This window comes from Myotis daubentonii, chromosome 15 (assembly GCF_963259705.1).
Source record: "Myotis daubentonii chromosome 15, mMyoDau2.1, whole genome shotgun sequence".
NCBI classification, from domain to species: domain Eukaryota; kingdom Metazoa; phylum Chordata; class Mammalia; order Chiroptera; family Vespertilionidae; genus Myotis; species Myotis daubentonii.
Genome location: NC_081854.1, coordinates 38,183,422 through 38,204,513, shown reverse-complemented (window position 1 = coordinate 38,204,513; position 21,092 = coordinate 38,183,422). Strand labels below are relative to the sequence as shown.

The following is a 21,092-nucleotide window of genomic DNA, read 5'->3' as shown; positions in this document are numbered from 1 at the left end:
GAGAGCCAGTGTGCGCACTGGGTGCATAGGCCTGGGAACACACTTGCTCATTGCTCAAGGACCCAGAGCCTTAACCCATGTTGTAGAATGGAGTGTTGATATCTAATTACCTCCATAAACCTTGGTGGAATCTCTTCCTTGGAGTCAAGACCCCATGTTAGGGGAAAAATAAAGTCCTATGTTTGCAGAAAATATTATACCAGACTGCCCCAAGGCAAAATATTTATTAGCCCCCCTGTGTCTCCACTGTATTCTGGTTATTTATCTGGAGTGAATTGAGTTTCTGTATACCTAAAATACATCATATTAAAATGAGAACTTGACTTCTTAGCTATGAAAAATTTTCAGATAACAATTTAAATAGGAGGAAAAGCACAGTGCTGCCTGAACAAGTCTAAATGGCTACAGCTGTGTGGAGAGCTAAGCTGCCATACACACACAGAAACACAGCTTCTGATGCAAATTCTGTCTTATTCTTTAAACATACTAGCTTTTGTCTACATAGAATCCAGACTAATTATTTTAGTTTGGAAGTTTAAAAAACTTCAGTTAAAAAATAAATAAATAAAAGGATCAGTGTAAATAGAAATACAAGCTAGAGGTTCCCTTATATAGCCAATGTTAATGTCCAGAGAGAAAATGTTAGCATGTTCTGGTACTGGTAGGAGGATCATTCTATTAAGACATGATTGTTTGGCTTTGTCAGTTTTTCAGTTTGAAAGTAGAGTAGGCAGCCTTTGAAGAGTAGTTTTACTGCCTCTGGAGCTGAGAGGTGAATACAGTAGTTTCTCAGCAAGCCTGTCCTGGCTCAGAGGAATCAGAAGCCTTACCCGCCCTTCCCACTTCCTGTAGCGCTGTCAATACAAGCTAATCAGACCTTAAAAATGGGTGTGCTGCCCAGGAGATCAGCTGGGCAGGAAATCAGGGGTCCACTTAGGGGGGAGGCTGTGTGTAGAGGGTGGGGCCTGATATTTAGCAGCTGTGCTTCCTTGAAACCTTGCTTTAACCTGGTTCCATGTAATTTCTCATCATGATGTGTGTGTGTGTGTGTGTGTGTGTGTGTGTGTGTGCGCGCGCTTTCTAGATTTCTAGGTTTCTAGATAGGGGTCTATGAATGAATGACTTCTCTCTTTTTAGGAATTTAATCAACCCATTATGTTCCCCAGTCATGAGGTACTTTTTCATTGTCCTTAAAATCCAAAGCAGGAGACTCATTCTGAACATCTGAAAGTGCCAAGTGCCACATTCTTTATTCTCTCTAATGAGGAACATAAAGGATCTGAATCTAAAGGTAAATTTTGCCTTTGCAGCAAGGCTCAAAACAAAGTTTTTGTGTGTGTGTGTGTGTGGGGGGGGGGGGGTTTGTAATAAGGGAGACTTGGCTGTTAATTTGTTCTCTTTGTATTTAGTTTGTACTATGTGTTAAAACATTATATGAGGCAACAGCAAACAGCTCACTATCTTTTAAAAATTCACAGTCTGGCACTGGAACCAGGTGAACAAATGCTTTGAGGTCTGGTGTGGTAATGCCAGAGGCAGAATGTGTGGACAAAATACAAAGATGGCATAATTTGCTTTGTTACTAATCTTGGAGGGGTGGCAAGGTTATTGAACACTAATACTATCATGGACTGGGTCCTGGAGATTGGATACTTAATTTCTGTGGAAACATGCATTTCAGTCCACTTTGCATTTTTTCAGTCTATCCTCCTTTGCCACCTAAGATATCAGTGTGACAACCGGCAGTGGTAGAGTTAGTTGGGGAGAGCTTCCTGAAAGAAATGGCACCTGAGCTGGGTTGGACTAAACAAATATGCCAAGAAGGGTTTCCTGCAATAGGTGAGTGGAGAGAGAAGGATGTTATATTTATCTTATACCTCTTAGATATTGTCTGAGTCCTCGATGCACTTTTCTACTCAAGTAGGTAACAGTTCCAGGATATGGCCTATGGCTTGGATCATTGGGTTCTCAACTCAACAGTCCCTTTTTGTAACAACTCTTCCTTGACACCTTATCATAGTGATTTTCAACCTTTTTCATCTCATGGCACACATAAAGTAATTACTAAAATTCTGTGGCACACCAAAAAATGCATTTTTTGAGGTTCTGACAAAGAAATCTGTATAATTTGATTCGTTCACTTGTGATGGCTATTGGTGTGTTCTCTGTTGTCATTTTTTTTTTATTTGACAATCTTAGGGAAAAGAGGTCAGTGTCTCTGACAAAATAGCCAGCTGTAGCATGTTTTAACAATTCTTGCAGCACATTGTTTGAAAATTGCTGCCTCCTTAGAATGTTAAAATACAGTTCAGAAGTAATATAACTTTCCTGCATAAATATATTTGAATTCAATATGTTAGTTTACTGTAATATAAAGAAAAAAATGTGAAGCAAAATAGCATATGTTTCAACATGTGAATGCTTGGGCAGGACTACAGGAAAGGTAAGTATCAGATGTACATGCCCAGGCATAAGTCACCTAGTGGGGAGGATATTCAAAAATGCAGACTGTGGACAGGCATGTGGCACTCCAATACTCCAGTGCCACCAGCATTGAGTTAAGCCTCATCTCCCCCCGGCCCTAATCACAAAATCTGAAAGTGTATTCATTCCTCATTCATAGAATTGTTGTACTACCCTCCCAGAAATGCAGTAGGTGTTAAAACCGTGCACACATGTAAAGCACAGTTAGGGCCTGGGCTCAGACAATCACACAGGCTTTTCAGCTGCATGAATGTCCGGTGCAGGAGTCCTCACTGAGCAAGACTCCACCAGCCTTGCAGGACAGCTATTATTCACAACCCCCCACTCCCCGCCACCCAGAATCATAATGACAATCAGAAAAAGGCTCCTGTAAGTTTTTAAATTTCCTGCTAAGTTCCACTGCCTAAAAGGATTAAGCTTAGAAGTCTGGGCTCTCCCGGTGGTTTGGGGACCTTGGGAAGGGATGGCAGCCAACAATTAGTTTCCTAGTCCCTTTGCCATGTCAATAATGGTGATTATGGCCATCAGCTTTGTTGATGTCCTCAGACCAGCAATGTCATTTAACACTAGAAACTGGATGTCACTGACTGAGTCCTAAAAAAGGGATATTTAATTTCCATTAAAACATGTATTTTTTTCTGCCCCTGGGATGCTTCTTTTGGTCATAGCTCAACTGAATTGCTCATGTTAAGTAAGGAATGACCCGATTATTCCATCGTTTTCATTTTACCTTTGCTTTGTTTCCCACAGCAGTTATCCAGATTCCTCTTATTGTGCTTCTTTACTACTCATTGCTAATCTAATGAAGCAAACCAAGTTCTTAACAATGATGAGTCTGTCATCTAGAAAATCCTTTTGTTATTATCCATGCTTTAAAAGGCAGTCACTACTTTGTTGTTGATTTTTTTTAAAAAAAAAAAGGAAGAAAGAAAGGAAAAAACAAACAGCTGGTGTTTAACGACTCCATCAGACCCAATTATAAAACATCAACTACTTACTTTGATTTGTGTGTATCCATGCCATGGGTATACTTAAAAACATTAGACCCCGCCAGAACTCATTTTGGCTTTGTTTATATCTGTCTTTTAAACATATAAGACTATTGATGGCACCTTACCAAGGTTGTAACCCCTTTATAATCATTAATTTTTAATCTGGAAAAAGAGTCTTGGAGGCAGCAAGACTCATCTATATATTTACTTGGATGCTCTAGTGAAACTATACAGGACTCCAGCTTTGGCTAAAATAACCCAGGAAAACCCTGTCAAAGGTTAGCAATGTGATATCTTCCTGCTTCCAAAAGCAGCAGCCCTTCATTTAAGATGCTTTTCCATTTAACTTAATTATCCCTGAACTTCCTATTGAAGGTTTTGAAAAATATATGTGAGTGGCGGGGGGTGTTTAATATGTTAAGACTGCTCCCTTTCTGAATTTGGGTCTTTATGAAGCCTATCTTTGCATCCAGTTGGTTTATATTGTTAAATCACCATTGTCTATTTTTATGGGCAACTTTGTTTCGAGGTTTGCACCATTGGGTTTTCAGTAGTCTTTGTGTAGTTTTGCAGATTTTCAATAAAAATTAAGAAGTTATATCAAATGTCAGCGCTTGGCTGCTTCATGTCATCTTTTCTATTTTTTTTATTTTTTAGATTTACAGATATTAATGATTCCGCAGGAAAGCTAGACTTCAGCCGCCTCTCTCCATCTAAAAATGACTACTGGGCCATGCTGGCTTACAACCGGTCCAAACTCTGCAACATTCTTTTCTCCAATGAGCTTCATCGCCGCTTGTCCCCAAGAGGGGTCACCTCAAACGCAGTGCATCCAGGAAACATGTTGTACTCCTCCCTTCATCGCAACTGGTGGGTGTACACCCTGCTGTTCACCTTGGCCAGGCCTTTCACCAAGTCCATGGTAAGTGAACGACTTCGTCACCGCAGACCCATTCGCTGTGCCTTTCTAAAGGGTCCTTGAGAAACCCAGGTGTGCTTTCTTCAGCCTTTCACTTCTTGGAATGATGAGTCTGGTCTTGCTAATCACATCATCAAGCCTATTAAAGCCATTGGAAAGGGCCCTTGGACACATTTCAATCGACTTTTGATTATGTTTGTCTCTCTAAAGGTGTCTCGAAGGGCTGGGTGGGAGATATGGTTTCTCAGTATTGTGTTAGTGTGGCTAAAAGTCTTGATAGCAATTATTGGTTTTCGTTTGATGTGCTTTTATTTATTATTATTCAGAAAGTGCAGCGCTCGGTAACTGTGTTTTGCATTAGTAGGTGAACAACATGGATTTGTGACTGTTGAATTATCAGATGATGTGATTCCTTTATTTCCACTGAGAATCTGTATCTGATGTTCCAAATTCTTTTCTTACTGGTTGTACACCTCTCCTGGGGTATACTTGGTTGGCTAGAAGTGTGTTTTATTGTTTACTTCCCCAACAATGAATTATTTTGGATTAATCACACTACTGCGGTTAGATTTAGAAATGTTCACAAAGGTAACTATGACATTTTTATGTTTTTAATGGTCATATAACAACCATATCTAGAAACTTCCTCCATGAAAGTATTTCAGTAAGAAGTAACTTGAATGAAGAATACACATTTGATGTAGTATTTTTCTAATCCGCAGACTTCAATCTGGCTATTTAGTATGATAGCCACTGACCACATATGGCTATTGAGCCCTTGAAAAATGAATAAAGAACTAAATTTTTAATTTGATTTAATGTAAATAGCCGCACATGCCTAACAGCCACCCTGTTGAAAAGCACAGTTCAATAATGTGCCCAGCACAGTGCCTGTGGTATGGTAGGTATGTGGCACTTCTTGCAATGATAGTTGTTATTCTTGTTGTGAATATTACCTTGGTCCTGAACAATATTTTCTAAAATGTAATTGCTGCCAATGAATACAGGGGTCACGGAACCAAAGAACTCTGTAAATTGGGAGTCTGCTGTTGGTGGTCAGGCGACTTTTAGCCCTGAACTCAATGGCCCAGGGAGAGGGTTATAGGCAAGGTAGGGAGGGTGCTCATCTGGGGAGAGCTTGATTCTCCACCCTGTCCATTTGGTCCCTGCAGAAACCACTGTGCTTAGACTTTTCATGTTCCTGTCCCAAGTGATCATCTTTTAAATGTCACAAATGTACTTTTTTAGATAAGCCTATGGATTAGGAAGACTATGAAATATGTAGCTAAATTTAGATTCTTAGGAAAATTCTAGTAATATCTTTATACATGTAGGTATTTGGTGGTATTTCTTAGCCATTAGAGCTCCATATGAATAGGTGTATAAAGAGGGTGGGAACTCTGGACTGGTTTGTCAAACTCACAGCCAATCACTTCTCTTTCATAAACATTTAAGACTCTCAGAGGAGAAACCAGCAGGAGCATAAACCTGGGATCACTATATTTTATTGGCGGGATAGACGGGGCTTATTGGGAAAGTCACCATGTGTTTTATTCTTCTGTGTGCTGCTTCTGATTGCTTTTATCATGAGAAGACGTTTGTTTCATGGGTGAAGAGTGCACGTTTGCTGTTGTACTGCTAACACATTTTTGGAAATAAGCCATGCAGTTGCATTCCCATTCCCACTCATGGAAACTGTTGGATTCCTATCACCTCTTGTGCATTTCAACTTCAGAGAAAGTGTTTTCCCTTGACACTATTGTTGCCGGAGTATATATTCCATTGTACAAGGTCAAGGAAATAAGAGCTACAACTCGGCCTTGTGCTTGTAAGCCCTGCGTGGGCTTCTCCCCCACAGACTGCTCCCTGAAGTATTAAACAGCAGTATTGTAATATCAGTGTCCCTTTTTTATTTGCAGTGACTTGCTGTGACTATGGTGATTTTAGTTACAGTAATTAGGTCACCCTTCATGGAGTCAGGCTATTTTAAGTGCCTCTTTAAGGAATATTGTTGCAGATCAGTAATTTTACAATTGGATGTTCTTGTGTAACTTTATTAAATGTAATCTGTCTTTTAAATGTTGCCCTTTTACAGTTATACATTTCTAATTGTTGCTGTAAATGCATTATCACTTTGAAATTAATTAATTTTTCCATTTTGGCTGCCTGCAGTATAATAATCACTAATGAGAAACTCATAGGGATTAATTTTCAGCTCAGCGACCCCCACTGGTAAAGCGTGTTTCTGCCCCTTCTTACTCTTGAGGTCTAGGGCACAAGACAGAGTCTTGAGGATCCTGGGGAAGAAGTTGTGTGCCCTCCAATTTATGATAAAATAACAGTAATTGATAAAATAGTAATAGGTTTTTTTCATGTTTAAAAAAGATGCAAGATTCCTCAACTAGCTGCTATTGAAACATCTTTAAGGAAACTGATGTTTGCTGGGAGCTTTTAAATAATGAAGTCACATACAGTATGTGTGTGCTGTCTTTTTATTTTCTGTCTCTTTATGCAATTAAAATGTTCTAAAATTATATTTTGTATATGTATACATGAATATACATTGTATTTTAGTCTATAAGATATATTCATGTATACATATTTCTTTATGAGGCTTAATTCACAAAACCTGGCATACTGTATTTTCAAGGATAATTTTGCTACCTGCAGTTGTTGCCCAGTGGGATGGCTTTAGATTCCTGGCATACTCTCAGTAAGGTGCAACTTAGCAGTGTAAGCTGGGCACCATGATGCTTCCTGTATCAGCATACGGATCTTTAGGTATCTCATAACCCTTCTGCAGTGATGGAATTATTACCCTCATTTTGCATTTAGAAGCACAGAGAACCTGCCCAACTTGTTCAAGCAAATGGTATTTCAGCCTCAGAACCTTCGTCATCTATTCCCAAGTCCACTTTCTGCATCAGTGCCCCACAGTACCCCTGCCACAGATATCTAGTTGTGCAGTTATGTTTTCTTCTTAACATGTTTGAAAGAGCCTTCGTGAAATTAACCCTCCACCCCTCCATTTCCCCCCACATAAGCTTTCAGTTCTGGTAAACAACATCCTAGGCCCCAGCCAGCCCTGTGCGGATCCCTATGTAAATCTGAAGCTGAGCACCATCACGTGCTTCTTAGGGTGTTTTGTGCAACCAAATATTTGTGTTGGCAGGTAACAGTAGAAAGAATATCATGTGTTAGGGGAGCAAGAGCTTAGCAGATGTTTTAGGGAACTACATTTTCAAATCATTTTACATTAAAAAAGAGCTTGAGTTGGTAGAACTTTTGAAAAGATTGGGTTACGTTTCCTGTGGCCGTGTAAAGCCAGGCATTGTGCTGAGTTTTAACAGATGTTCAGCTACCCTGTTAATGGACGGGCCTGCAATGCCGGTTCTGTTGCAAAGTTATAAATTAAACTAGAAAAAGCACAAGATGTCATTCTCCTAACCTTCGGGAAAGCCAAGCTGGGTAATTCTGCCCTTGAATAACCTGCTGCAGGGTGATTTATAGTTGGACAATTTAAAACATAATGAAGGAGATAATAGATGTTGATTTGTTCTTTAAATTAGTATTTTAGAAAAATACTCTCCCCCTCTTCCCTTTAAATACCTGCAGCTGACTACACCCCAGATACTGTCAAGGACATCCCCCCACCCCCCTTGAATCTCTTGGCACATGGAGTAGAAAGCAGGGACCTTTTTCTGTTGGGAGGAGGAAATATGATTTTCAGAGTAGAAATTTCAGCCTATTCTTGATTAATCTAAATATTTTGAGACTTCCTAGTGAGGGCTGATTCTCTGGCTGCCATGCTCTTGCCCATTTAAAAGTGTTAGAGAAGCAGACTCTGAGGACCTTCATGGCTGGGCCACACTTGAGCTTTCCTGCAGACGTGCACAGAGGACCTGGTGGCTGAACTCCTCTCCTCGCTGAGGCCACATCCCTGCAGCCTCAACATCCTTCTTACAGCATTATCACTAGCAATGGTTTTATTGGTCATGGCTCAATTCTGTCTGGAGTTTTACAATTTACAGTGTTTGTTCAATTCAGAGTCCAAGGGATATGGTAGAGCAAAAAAGAGTGAAGGGTTTAGCATCATTAGGCCTGTGTTTAAAACTCAGGTTTCTCCTCTTTTTTAGTTGTATAATTTTGAAATTATCCAGCCTCTTGGGGGCTTCTTTTCTACATTACTTGACATGTTTTGGACTGTGAGTTACTAAGTTGCAGTTAAAAGTGGTTGGAATAATAGAGATCTGTTTTTCTCATTGATCCAGGGGCCCCAAGGCAGCCAGGGATGCGTTTGGCTCCTGTATGTAGGCAGCTCCTTTGTGATGGTGTTGCCTCTTTCCTTCTGCTTATAAAATGGCTGCAGCAGTGCCAGCCATTGTATCCTACAAGATAATGTCTGAGGACAGGACAGGAGGGATCGGGCCCCTCCTCCTAAGCATGCTCTGTCTCAGAATTATCCTCCCTGGGAGACTTCCTCTCAGCTCACTGGCCAGGATTGAGTCACTTGTCCATCCTAGGTGCAGGGGAAGCTGAGAAAGTGCATTCCTGGCATTTTGTATCTCTAGGGCGGAAGGGGAGATCTGATGGCAAGGAAAACGGGTAGAATAATGGCTTTGAATAGAATAGGTGTGCATATAGTTTTGTCACTGGCAAGGCTGAATGCTATTTTATTGGTTCACTGTGAAAGCAAGTGAGGATTGAGTGGAAGGCACCTGGCTGTATCTGGCCCCTTCCTCTCAACCAGTTTTACCTCTAGCCACTTTCAGCCTCTTTCTCCTTTCCTTGTCAGGCTGTTGAAGCAGACTGTTCTTTAGTCCAGAGCTCTTCTTTCCTCCACTCTCACGTTCTACTTGTCCTTCAAAACTCAATCCAAACATTACACCTCAAGAGAGCGTTAGGTCAAGATTTGCTCATATGAGCCAGTACCTATAATAATATTTGATGCATAAAGCACTCCATAAACATGTGCTGAATGAGTACATGAAGGACCCCCCAAATTTTTCCTTCATAGCATTGAACACAAATAATTTTTGTAGTTTGTATTTCATGGCTGACTCCCACTCTCCTGAAAATGCTATTTTTGCCTTCAAACCACTGTATCCTGGTCCATAAAGTAAATGCTCACTAGAATTTGTAAATGAATAAATGAAAGATGATTACGTGCTTAATGAATGAGAGTTATTAATATATTCCTTATCATTAGCCTCCCTGACATGCAGAGGTTTGCAGTTGAGGGTGCAGATAAAGAAATGGGGGAGGCTAGAGGACCTGCCCAGAGTCACACAGCTAGTACATGGCAGGACTGGGACCAGAACCAAGGACCCCTGGCTCCTTATGGAGTGACACAGGAAGGATCTACCCAGAGGTGTGTGTAGGGAAAGGAAATATGTAAGGGGAGAACAGCATGGTATTGGAAATATAGGATAAGCTTTAGAGCTAAGCAGCTCTCGGGTCAAACCCCAGCTCCGTCCCATGCTAATTCTTAGGCACATTTTATAACCTGATTAAGATTCTCTTGTAAGAGGGGGATGTTGTACCTACCACATGGACTTGTGCTGATGCTTGAAGGAGACCATGAATGTACAACATCTACCTAGAAGGTACTAGATGCTCAGTAGACATTAACTTGTATTTTTATTTTTGCCTGTGTTGAGAATTAAAGATCATAATATATAGGAATGCTAGATACACAGTAAACATGTATCATTATTGTTGTTACTGTTACTATTATTGTTGTCATTATATTTTCAGATAAGAAAAGGCTTGTCTGCCCATTGCCTATAGATGCCTATTCTCCAAATGATGGCTCCATGTCTGTCACAGATGGTCTCTTTCTCCCATAAACACATCATGTACAAGTCTAAATAAGCACTGAGCAACATCAAAATGGAAGCTAGAATTAGAAGGGCTTCCATGGTGCACAATATAAGCTCTCCTGGCGGCTGTTTAAAGCCACCAACAGCACACCTTAGCTTTGAGGATAGATCAGCCTTCTCTTGTTAAAACAAAGACAAGGAAACTATGTCCTGCTTTGTGAGGCCATCGCATCTCGTTGATGTATTTTCTCAGCCTTGCTTGTCAGTATTCTAAGTCTGGTTAGGCCTTTGTTCCTGAAGGAGCAACCGAGAGGGGGAAAGTGACTATCTGACCTCAATATGTATGACAAATTATTTAATGAACATTTAACCAAGATTTAAAATTCTCCCAGTTTTATTTTCCTCCTTTGCTTTTCTTCCATGTCCCCATTGGCATCTCGGTAATGCATTGCCTTTTCTTAACTCTCTTTCTGGCTCTTTCATTACTTTTAAGTTAGTGGTGCCTCCTTTGATCTTCCCCTCTTTCAACCTCCTTTCCTCCAATTTCATACTTCTTTCCAGTGAGTTTTGGCTGTCGAGCTGCGGAGACATTGGAGGCTGGCACGATTAAACAGATGCCAGGCGTTTGTGCTGCCCTGTGCTGATGTTTCTGAAATGTTTCTTCTATGAACCTTGATTCTCGTATAACTACCCGGGCACGTTGGTTTTTCCTTGTGAAGTGGGGAAGGTAATGTTTTTCTGGCAGCAATATAGGGAACTCAAATCTGGTATTCTGAATTATTCAGAAACTAAAATCCATACCCTCCCACCTTCTTATTACTCTAAGATTAATGAAGATTTGAAAATCAGCTGAGGACATATTCTCAGGTGACATGAGAGCCTACTTAGTGCCAGGCTCCACGCTCCTGGGTTTACATCTTTATACTTTGTCTCACATAATGTCATTTTAGAGTTAGCTCTCAATACACGATGGTGTGTCTCTGAGCAAGTCTCTTACCATCTTCGGGCCTCAGTTTTCTTACCTGTAAAATGAGTCGGTTAACCAAGGTTAGTTGTCCCAAAGCTTTGGATGTCACAGAACAGTGTAATTCAAAAGGAAATTAAATAGGGAGACTGACGCAGGTTCATACTTTTTATTCTCAAATCTCTGGATGAGAACACACTCACCAACATCGGTTATCTCCACTATATAAAATAATAGGTATTTTACTGCCCAAAACTGTGCAGGACGATTGTGGGAAAAGAAACAGTTCTTTCAATTGAATATATTTAACTTCAGGTCTAATTCATTGCAGTCTCACTGTTGGTGATGTTGTCCTTGTTGAAAATGCTGGGCTTACACTTGGGAATACCTGGCCTGGAAGATTCCACGGGTACTGTTTCTGCTCCAAAATTCCTTGGAGAATCTTTTGGATCCAGATTCCAAACTTTCAGTAACGCTAATGGCATCTCAACACTAGTTCAGTAAGGAGCCTGCGGTGAGACCGTCTGCGACATGCAGACCCCTCAGGACTCTCCACAGTGGAGTGAAGGGAAACAGGGTGATGCAGCTCTGAATCGAGGTGTCAGCTGACCCCTCACAAGCACTGGCTTCAGCCTGTGCCCTTTTCTGACTATGGCACCCCATCTACTTATTTCACAGTTTCTGTGGGTCTGGAACCTGGGTGTGGCCTAACTGGGCCCTGTGCTTTAGGGACAACTCTCAGGTTACAAACAAGGTGTCAGCCAGGCTATAGAAGTTCAAGGCTCAGTTGGAGAAAGTCCACTTCCAAGCTCAAGTGCTTTCTGGCAGAGCTTAGTTCCTTTGGGCCTAGTAGAATGAGGGCTGGGGTTCCTCTCTGTTGTTTAGTGGGAGGCCCCTCTCTGAGTTCCTTGCCACAGTGGCCTCTCCAGCATGGCAGTTTACTTTATCAAAGTGTGTAAGCTAAGGAAATAAACCTATGAGCAAGACAGAAGTCACAGTCCTGTGTCACCTCACCACCGAGGTGACATCTCATTACCGTTCCCCATTCTGTTTACCAGAAGCAAGTCACTGGAACTGACCCTCTCATGGGAGAGGATTTCATAGTGGCCTGAATACTAGAAGCACTGGGGCCCATCTTAGCGGCTGCCTGTCATTTTTACAAGTTCGGTGGGGTTTTCTGTTTTATTTTTACTTTCTTGGTCTTTTTTGTGTGTGTGCCTTTTGGTAGGCTATCTGGTGGCAGATTTACTCATAGGCTTTAATATTTTTTGGCCTTAAGCTTTCCTTATTGACACATTTATCTTTGCCTTGCTATTCTCCTATTTGCATTCTTCCTGTATTCTTGTCCTCCTTTCTGGGCTAACAGAGATACCAGATGTACCATTTTGTTTTTTATATATGTATGTCAAGTATTTGTTTTCATACTGCTTTATTACAAGGGGCCTTGTTAATCAATGGCCCAAATTTTCCTTCGAAAGAAACATTCACAGCCAAGTTTTGATTTGAGTTTCAAAAATAGGCCAGAAACCTTGGACTCTTTTTAAGCCATAAAGGTAGATAAAGCTCACTGATCATTTTAAAGCCCATGTAGAATATTATTCCAGACTAAGTATAGTCTTGAGGATTTGGTTGTTGTAGTTGTTTCTTTGGGGTTTGTTTTATTAAATAGATTTCTAAGGGAAAAAACTTTTATTTTGCTGTTTTCAGAAAATATTGTAGAGATTGATTTGGAATGCTGGTTTGGTTTTCATGTTATAAAGCCTGTTAAAATTTATAATAAGTTAAGTTTCTTATTTAGTAATATTCTCATTTCCCCTGTGAAATATCAAGCTCTTTTACTGAATCGGGGCTCTTTGTTTCTACACATTTTGCCTTGTATGGACTCTGCACCCTTGAAACATCTCATCCTCAAGTTTCATAGGATGGGGTCTCTTTAATCATTTACATTTTGCAAAAAGAAAGTGAAATATTCTTCAAGAAGCCAAAGTAATCCACGGGAATGTATGGTGTTTGTTCAGCTGGATATCTTATTTATTTGAAGTACTGAGAGAAATCTCTTCTGACTGCTCAAAAAAGGGAAGAATAAACAGTGAGACTGTCCAAGTAATCTGAGCTAGAAAGTCCCTCCTTTCACAGGAACATTATAAAAAGTATATTCACTGGGTCCAAAAAAAATACTGTATATCTACTACTGAGACCTGCATAATGTTTTCTTAGTATTCTCACTCTTTAAAAGAAAAAGAAACTATAAAATCTTGGAACTTTGAAATATTTTTGATATTTTAATATGCCTGGGCAGGTGAATGCAATAAGTCTGTTTTTCCTTCTTAGAACATAGCATTTCTCATTAGATTTTGTGTATGCTCTGTATAATTTGTCCCTTTGTTGATTTTCCATAACCATAAAAGACCAAGTAATGAAATTAGCGTGGATGAAATCTCTGTATTAACCCTGAACAGATTTCCTGTAAAGGAGGCATTAGACATTTAAAAAGTCAGAGGGATGGGGGTCGGGAGGAGGGATGTGGGGAGAGGTGGAGAAGGTAAAGGGGATAGATAAATGGTGGTGGAAGGAGATTAGCCAATGTCACCTGAATAGATTTAAAAAAAAAAGACATTTAAAAGAAAAAAAAATTATTTCAAATGAATTAGATTCTGGAGTACACCCAGTCTGGAAGGTAATAAAGATTTTTTTTCTCTCTCTCTTTTTGTTTTCTCTGTACCACCCATTGGGAATGAGCTGGCATATTTCTTGTGGATGGAAGGGTCTTTTCTCTTGGCTATAGTATGCTTTAACTGTAAAGTTAAGCCTGTTTATCTCATTTTCCAATCCCACTTTCTCTCATTGCCAGGCTCAAGGCTCTGTTGGATTCATATTTTTAAAAACTTAAAAACTTAAAAATTTAAAATTAAGCTTATCTTTGCCAAAGTCCATTGACACACCTACATGGTATCTGTAATGAGAAGAGTTGATGTGTGTTGGATGCAGTATGGGAGTTTCACTGTGAGTGTTCTCTGAATAAGTGTAGGTCTAGAGGACAAAGGAAAGCAATAATAACAACAAAAACAACAGCTTACGTTTATTAGAACTTACCTGTGCCAAGTAAGCCCTGTTCTAAGTACCTTTGTGTGTTAACTCACTCATTTCCCATAGTCCATTACCAACATCATATAGTGGATTGGAGCTAAGATGAGCACGTTGCTGTATTTTGTTGAAGACAAATGTTTTGTGATATAGCAGAAATCCCAAACATGGGCTTTGAAGTTGAAGAAACTAGCTCCAAATCCCAGCCTTTCCTTCTAGTGACCCCTGTCATCGTGGGCAAGTCACACTAAGCACCTCGAGCTTTCATTTTCTTTGTAAATGGAGAATATAGTTCTCACATCTTCAGATTGTTGGAGGATTAAGGCACAGCTCAACCCCAGGGCTATAGTAGACACTCAGGAAATTCTAATTTTCTTTGTATCCTATCAGTCAATGTAAACTTCCCTGTAAATGTACTGATTTCTAAGGACATAGAGAAAGCTGTTGTCAAGGATATTGTCTATCACATGACCGCAAAACATAGGAAGTTATGCCACTGCATGTGAGATATACCCTTAAACTCTGAATTCCAAGAAAAACCCCAGAGAAATTCCACAATGCCTTCTGCTTGATAACGAAATGATAACATAATGTATTGTTGGAGCTCCTTTTCTATTTTATGCATTTTCAGATCATTAATGCTGTTGGTTAACATAATCAACTTCCTCCAGTTTTTAGTGACTGAAGATATTTCGTTCACCTTGTCCTACACTTGATCTTTCTTTAAGTCACCTTAGATCTATTTTTGGAGGCAAGTCACATATGAATTAATAAAGTAACTTAGATTACACTACAGGCATATCCCACAGAGCCTCTTAACGATACCCCACCAAGAACAACTTTATCTTAGTTTACATTTTGGACATATTGTCCATGCTTGACAAAGAGATTATTTGATATAAAACCTGAAAAAAAGTGGACATATTATTAAAACTATTTTGTCTTCAGAATTTTGGGAAACATAATCCTATTACTGCCTTCTATCTAGCAGTATGCTAGCTACCTAGATAATATATCTTTTAATCAGATGTATGTGTATTTTTGTGTGTGGAAGCATGTAATCACCATTCTTCAAGGATCTAATTAATATACCTATTCCTTTTTTGGTCTTATTCTTTCTATTTCTGGACTATTTTTTCCCCCTAATCCCACTATTGTTTTTCAGTGAGCTATTTATGTTTTGAATATATATTTGTGAGAAATTTTTTTAGCATTCACTTTATTTAAGATGGTTTATAAAGACATCAGGAGCTAGAATAGCGGTGCATATGGACATGTACAAAGGGTAAGTGTCCCATAAATTGTTTTTTCTTTGTTTGGTTCTTACATCATGTAGCTGTGCATTTAGAAAACCTGTTTGGGGGAAGGGAGCGTTAAAACCAGTTATTTTAGCCTGCTATTTTGATCCTGAGACTTAAAAAAAAAACACCTCTGTGTTTATGAATAAAACATTTTAATCAGAACTATATCAACACTGATCAATTTTTTTTCGTGGAAATCTAATACAGGGTGAATTCCATTAAGTCAATTAAATACCTTGATTAACATATATGGTCAATTAATTTATGACAGCGGAGCCAGGAACATTCAACGGGGAAAGGACAGTCTCTTTAATAAGTGGTGTTGGGAAAACTGGACAGCCACATGCAAAAGAATGAAAATCGACCACTATCTTGCACCATACAAAAATATTAACTCAAAATGGATTAAAGAGTTGAACATAAGACCTGAAACCATAAACTCCTAGAAGAAAACTTAGGCAGTAAGCTCCTTGACATAGGCCTAGCAATGATTTGTTAAAATTTGACACCAAAAGCAACAAAAGGAAAAAAATATGTGCGAGTACATCATACTAAAAAGCTTTTGCACAGTAAAGGAAATCCAACAGAATGAAAAGGCAGTTTACTGAGTGGGAGAAAATATTTGCAAATTGTGTGTCTGATATGTGGCTAATATCCAAATATATAAAGAACTCTTACAACTCAATAGCAAAAACAACAACAAAAAAACAACAACCATACAAATAAAATTAAAAAAAACAACCTAATTAAAATGGGCATAAGGTCTGAATAGACATTTTCTCAAAGAAGACATACAGATGGTCAGCAGGTAGGAAAGGATGCTCAACATCATTAATCATCAGGCAAATATAAATGAAAATCACAATGAGATATCACCTCACACTAGTTAGAATGGCTATTATAAAAGAAGATGGGGGATAACAAGTGTTGGTGTGGATGTAGAGAAAAGGGAACCATGGTGGGAATGATTTGATGCGCCTGCTATGGAAAACTGTATGGAGGCTCCTCTAAAAATTAACAATAGAACTACCATTTGACCCAGCTATTTCACTTTGGGGTATTTACCTGCAGAAAACAAAACACTAACTTGAAAAGCTATATGAACCCCCATGTTCATTGCAGAATTTTTTACAATGGCCAAGACACAGAAACAACTTTTAAGTATCCATGTTCTTCAACCATTAAAAAAATGAATTCTTGCCATTTGTGTTAACATGGGTGGACACTGTGGGTATTAAGCTAAGTGAAATAAGTCAGAAAAAAGAAAGACAAATACCATATGACCTCTCTTAAATGTGGAATTTAAAGAACAAACAACGATCTCATAGATCAGTGGTCGGCAAACTCATTTGTCAACAGAGCCAAACAACGATTGAAATTTCTTTTGAGGGCCACATTTTTTAAACTTAAACTATATAGGTAGGTACATTGTTATTAACTTAATTAGGGTACTCCTAAGGCTTAGGAAGAGCCACACTCAAGGGGCCAAAGAGCCCCCTGTGGCTTATGAGCCGCAGTTTGCGGACCACTGTGGTGGCTCTCAACCTTGGCTGCACATTAGAACCACCTGGGAATCTTTTTAAAATCCTGATTTCTGGGCCTCATCCTCCAGAAATTCTGTTTCTTTGTTATGGGGTGAGGCCACAACTTTAGTAACAAAGAAACAGAATTTCCGGAGGATGAGGCCCAGAAATCAGGATTTTAAAAAGATTCTCGGGTGATTCTAATGTGCAGCCAAGGTTGAGAACCACTGTCATAGACACAGAGGACACATCGGTGGTTGCCAGAGTCAGGTGGGAGAAAGGGTAAACTGTTTTGTTTCTTTTTAGTTTAAATAAATTGTTTTAATTAAAAATAAACAAATAAATAATACCTTGATCCAGTTTTTAAATAGTACAAAGATAGATGATAGTTAAGCTGATGCTTTAAAAAAACAAATAACTTTACTGAAATCGTTTTAACCAGGATTGATTTTTTTCCCCATACGTATTTTACGGTGAAGATTTCATGACTTGTTTTCTGTATACACCAAATTTTACAGTTTTTCTGGCATTTTCCTTTTGTGTCAGTCATTTCCAACAAACCCACAGTTAGAGATTGGGCATATCTAATTTCACCAGGTGACATTTTTGTCACCAACATTTTATGGTGGTTATTGCAACCAGAAATATATGTTATTAATTTGGTAAAAGACCAATGTTCATTTTTTAGCTGATATCTAAAAAATTCCTCAGTAAGTCCACTTCAGTATTCTGGGTTTCTCTGTTAACCAGGGTTGTTCTTTGAGCATGTTGCTAATCTGATGCTTTCTCACACTTCCAGAGGCTCCATGACTTTGGAACTCGTGCACTTTCTGTGTTATGGCAGGACAGATAGTTAACGACAAATCAAGATGCCCCATTGTTGCTCCAGAAGTGTCTTTCTAACTTTTTTTAATTACTGTCCAAATTTTTATGCCACAGCCCATTATATGTATACTTATGTATATACATGTCTGTCTGTCTGTTCATATAATATGCGTGTGTGTGAGTATGTGTCTGAAACAAAAGTTTATGAAACAATATTCTAATGATGGACCATGTCCTCTGCTGTTTTCTTCCAGTTTGTATTTCATCTTTTAAATTGTTGATTGTGACCCAGTTTCATGACCACTCACTATATAGCAATCTGTCCTTTGAAAATCGCTTCTCTATAACTATTTATTCTGCTCCCATCTGATAACTGTTCATTGAATGCCTCGTGCTCAGACTTAAGGGGTAGAAAATGCAAAAGTGAGCAAGTCATTATTCTTGGCCTTCGGGCACTTACGTTAAATGGGACTGAGATGAAAAATATGTTAGACTGAGGTGAGATGGGTACCACTGGACACGTAGTGCTTTTCTGTCTTGTAGGTAGAGACAAGAGTAGTCCGATAAAGTTCCAGAAAGGAAATGATATCTTTACTGAACCTTGAAGAATATGTGGAAGGTGAACATGCAGACACCAAAAGGAGAAAATTTTAGGTAGACTTCGCAGCAATGGTAGGGCTAGGACTAAGATTAGGGACAACATTAAGGAATACTAAAAACTTATAATCAAGATAAACAAAAATTTAATACAACATTTCAAAATTCATGTGAAAATAATGATGAACAAAAATGTTGATTTTAAATCAAGACAGATCAATGTTACACAAAAAGCTCTGGTAATGAACATGGATTTGTGGTGGCTATGCAGGAGATGAATGCAAAAGTAGGCCACTGAGGGCTTTCTAAGGATTTGGGATCTTATGATCTCATATTTGAATTGATGTAATGGCAATAAGACAATGATGATACAAGAAGCTAATATTTTTTGAGCTGTTGCTCTGTGCCAGGGTCCTCTGTGTTATGTATCTATCTCTCACGTTGTTTCTTTGAGAATGGTATTCGTGTGAATATTAAGGGGTTTTGAAGGGAATGAATGACCTGCTCAAGGTCACATAACTGAAAGGCACTGAGTGCAGATTCAAGCCCTTTCCAATGGAGTGAAGTGCCCAGGCTCTAGCTCCCTACTGCCTACAGCCTTTACTGGCTCCAGGTTGTCCTGGGCTTCAAAACAGCCATTTTTATGGCAGTGGGGAAGTAGGTTTGAAAGAGGAAGGTGTTTTTAGCACAACGACATATAATGAGGCTGAGAGAGTTGACGTTCTAGAAATTTTGTAGGCCTGTACGTAAATAGTGTTGGGGGCCAGGGGCCCTAATGTTCCAGAGTAGAAGTAGAAGCAACTTTTAATGTGTTAACTGAATATGGGACATAAATGGGTATAAATACACATGGGATATATAGATGTGTGGATGGATTTGTTGGTATTCATATATATATATATATATATATATATATATATATATATATATGTTTAAATAAACAAAAGAAACCATCTGATATTTGTTTTATTTGGTGCTTAACAAAATATTATCCTATCTTTTTTAAAGAAGTAACATTAAATTCTTGCCTGAGGACTATCTGAGAGAGGTAATATGGGACTGCATTTTAACATGAAGTATTTTTCTTTTAGATGGGTGCATTGTTTATTTCCATAAATAATCGCTAGAATTGTGAACCTGCAGTATCTCAGAAATATCTAGATAATGTCTTTCTGTTGATAACATTTAACAAATGTTGTAAGACAGATTCTAAGAAGAGAATATTTAGAATATACACGTGTACTTCTATTATACGTTCACAAATTATCATATCTATTCATTATTTAAATAGCTGTGGCCTTTTGGTGAATACCAACATTAACAAACCATGTTAACATGATTTTTGAATATGTAATGGAATTTGCAATGCCATCTGATGACGGAACTAACCAATTAGCACTCACAGTGGTGACTGATCATCCCTAGGAAGAGCTGCCTGCATTGTGAACAAGGAAGACACACATCCCCTTGCGGGCTGGCAGCATTTCTGCAAGCACCATCTTAACCAGTGACACTGGAAGGATGGCTTCTTCGATGCTGAAATGTCATTCAGTGTGTTTGCAGCCTGCAATTTTAATCTGCTGTGCACATAGGGGAGTTGGCATATGTTCAGGCCGACTGTTAGCGTTCTCTCTGATTATCTGTGTCTGTTCCCATTTTTGTTGCTTTAGTTACTGTTGTTCTCATTAAAGGTCTTTCCAGGGCCTTCTCCAATCTCAGATAATGACTTTTCCGAAGCAGAATTATCCAGGAGTAGCAAAAGCTCTCCTGCAATATGTCTTTTCACCACTTTAAATGAAACGGTGGAAAGCGTTTTCATTTAGGCCAGATTTACTATTTGTTCTCTTGGTCCTTTACAAATTAATGACTAATTACAGGGCTTTGCTATGCCTATATCACTTCATCACTTCCACATGTGTCTTGAGAGAGTGAAGGTGACTTCCACCAAAGTTAGTAAATAGAAAAACTTTTTACATGTTGTTTTTAATTCACAACCACCCTTCTCTCCCCCCGCTCCCCACCATGCTAAGCTTTTGGAGGAGAAATCTTAATAGCCCTTCTTATAGGACTTTCTGTTTTTATAACATTCATGCACATCACAGAGGACACATATAGATGGAACATGAACTTAGAAGCTTTTACTAGACTCGAGAACTTTCTGGACTGTCCATGCTGGGAGGGCACATTCCCTTGTTTCTAGATGAGGAAACTGAGGAGTTCCCCACAGATAAAGGAGGCACCCCTTGATGTGGTTGAATGTAGTTTACAGACTTTGTTTCAGTAGTTATTCCTGCCAGTTAATAGTTTTGTTTCATTATTTGACTTAAACATTAACTTATTTTCTATATAGCATAAGTGATCTTTTAAAATTATATTATTATGCAGCACTTGAAAATAACAATAAAAACCACCTAATTTTTTTAACATTAAAAGTAAGATAAACAGTCTGATATTTTAAAATGTATAATATGTGTCCGTTTATACTTACATATGTATACATAGCCAAGAATACATATATACTAGTAAACTACTGTGAATACTGGCATTTGCCAATAGGTGGCGCAGTGTTTCATCTGTGTGT

At 38.8% G+C, this 21,092-nt stretch overlaps 1 protein-coding gene across 2 annotated transcripts in view; it reads left to right on the top strand.

The window, feature by feature from the left end:
* Positions 1-21,092, top strand: part of WWOX (WW domain containing oxidoreductase) — a 930,802-nt gene that overhangs the window by 269,997 nt on the left and 639,713 nt on the right. For both annotated transcript variants that reach the window (XM_059667377.1, XM_059667378.1), the window contains exon 8: positions 4,134-4,398. In XM_059667377.1, coding sequence (XP_059523360.1) covers positions 4,134-4,398 — 265 coding nt within the window. The remainder of the gene's footprint in view (positions 1-4,133; positions 4,399-21,092) is intronic.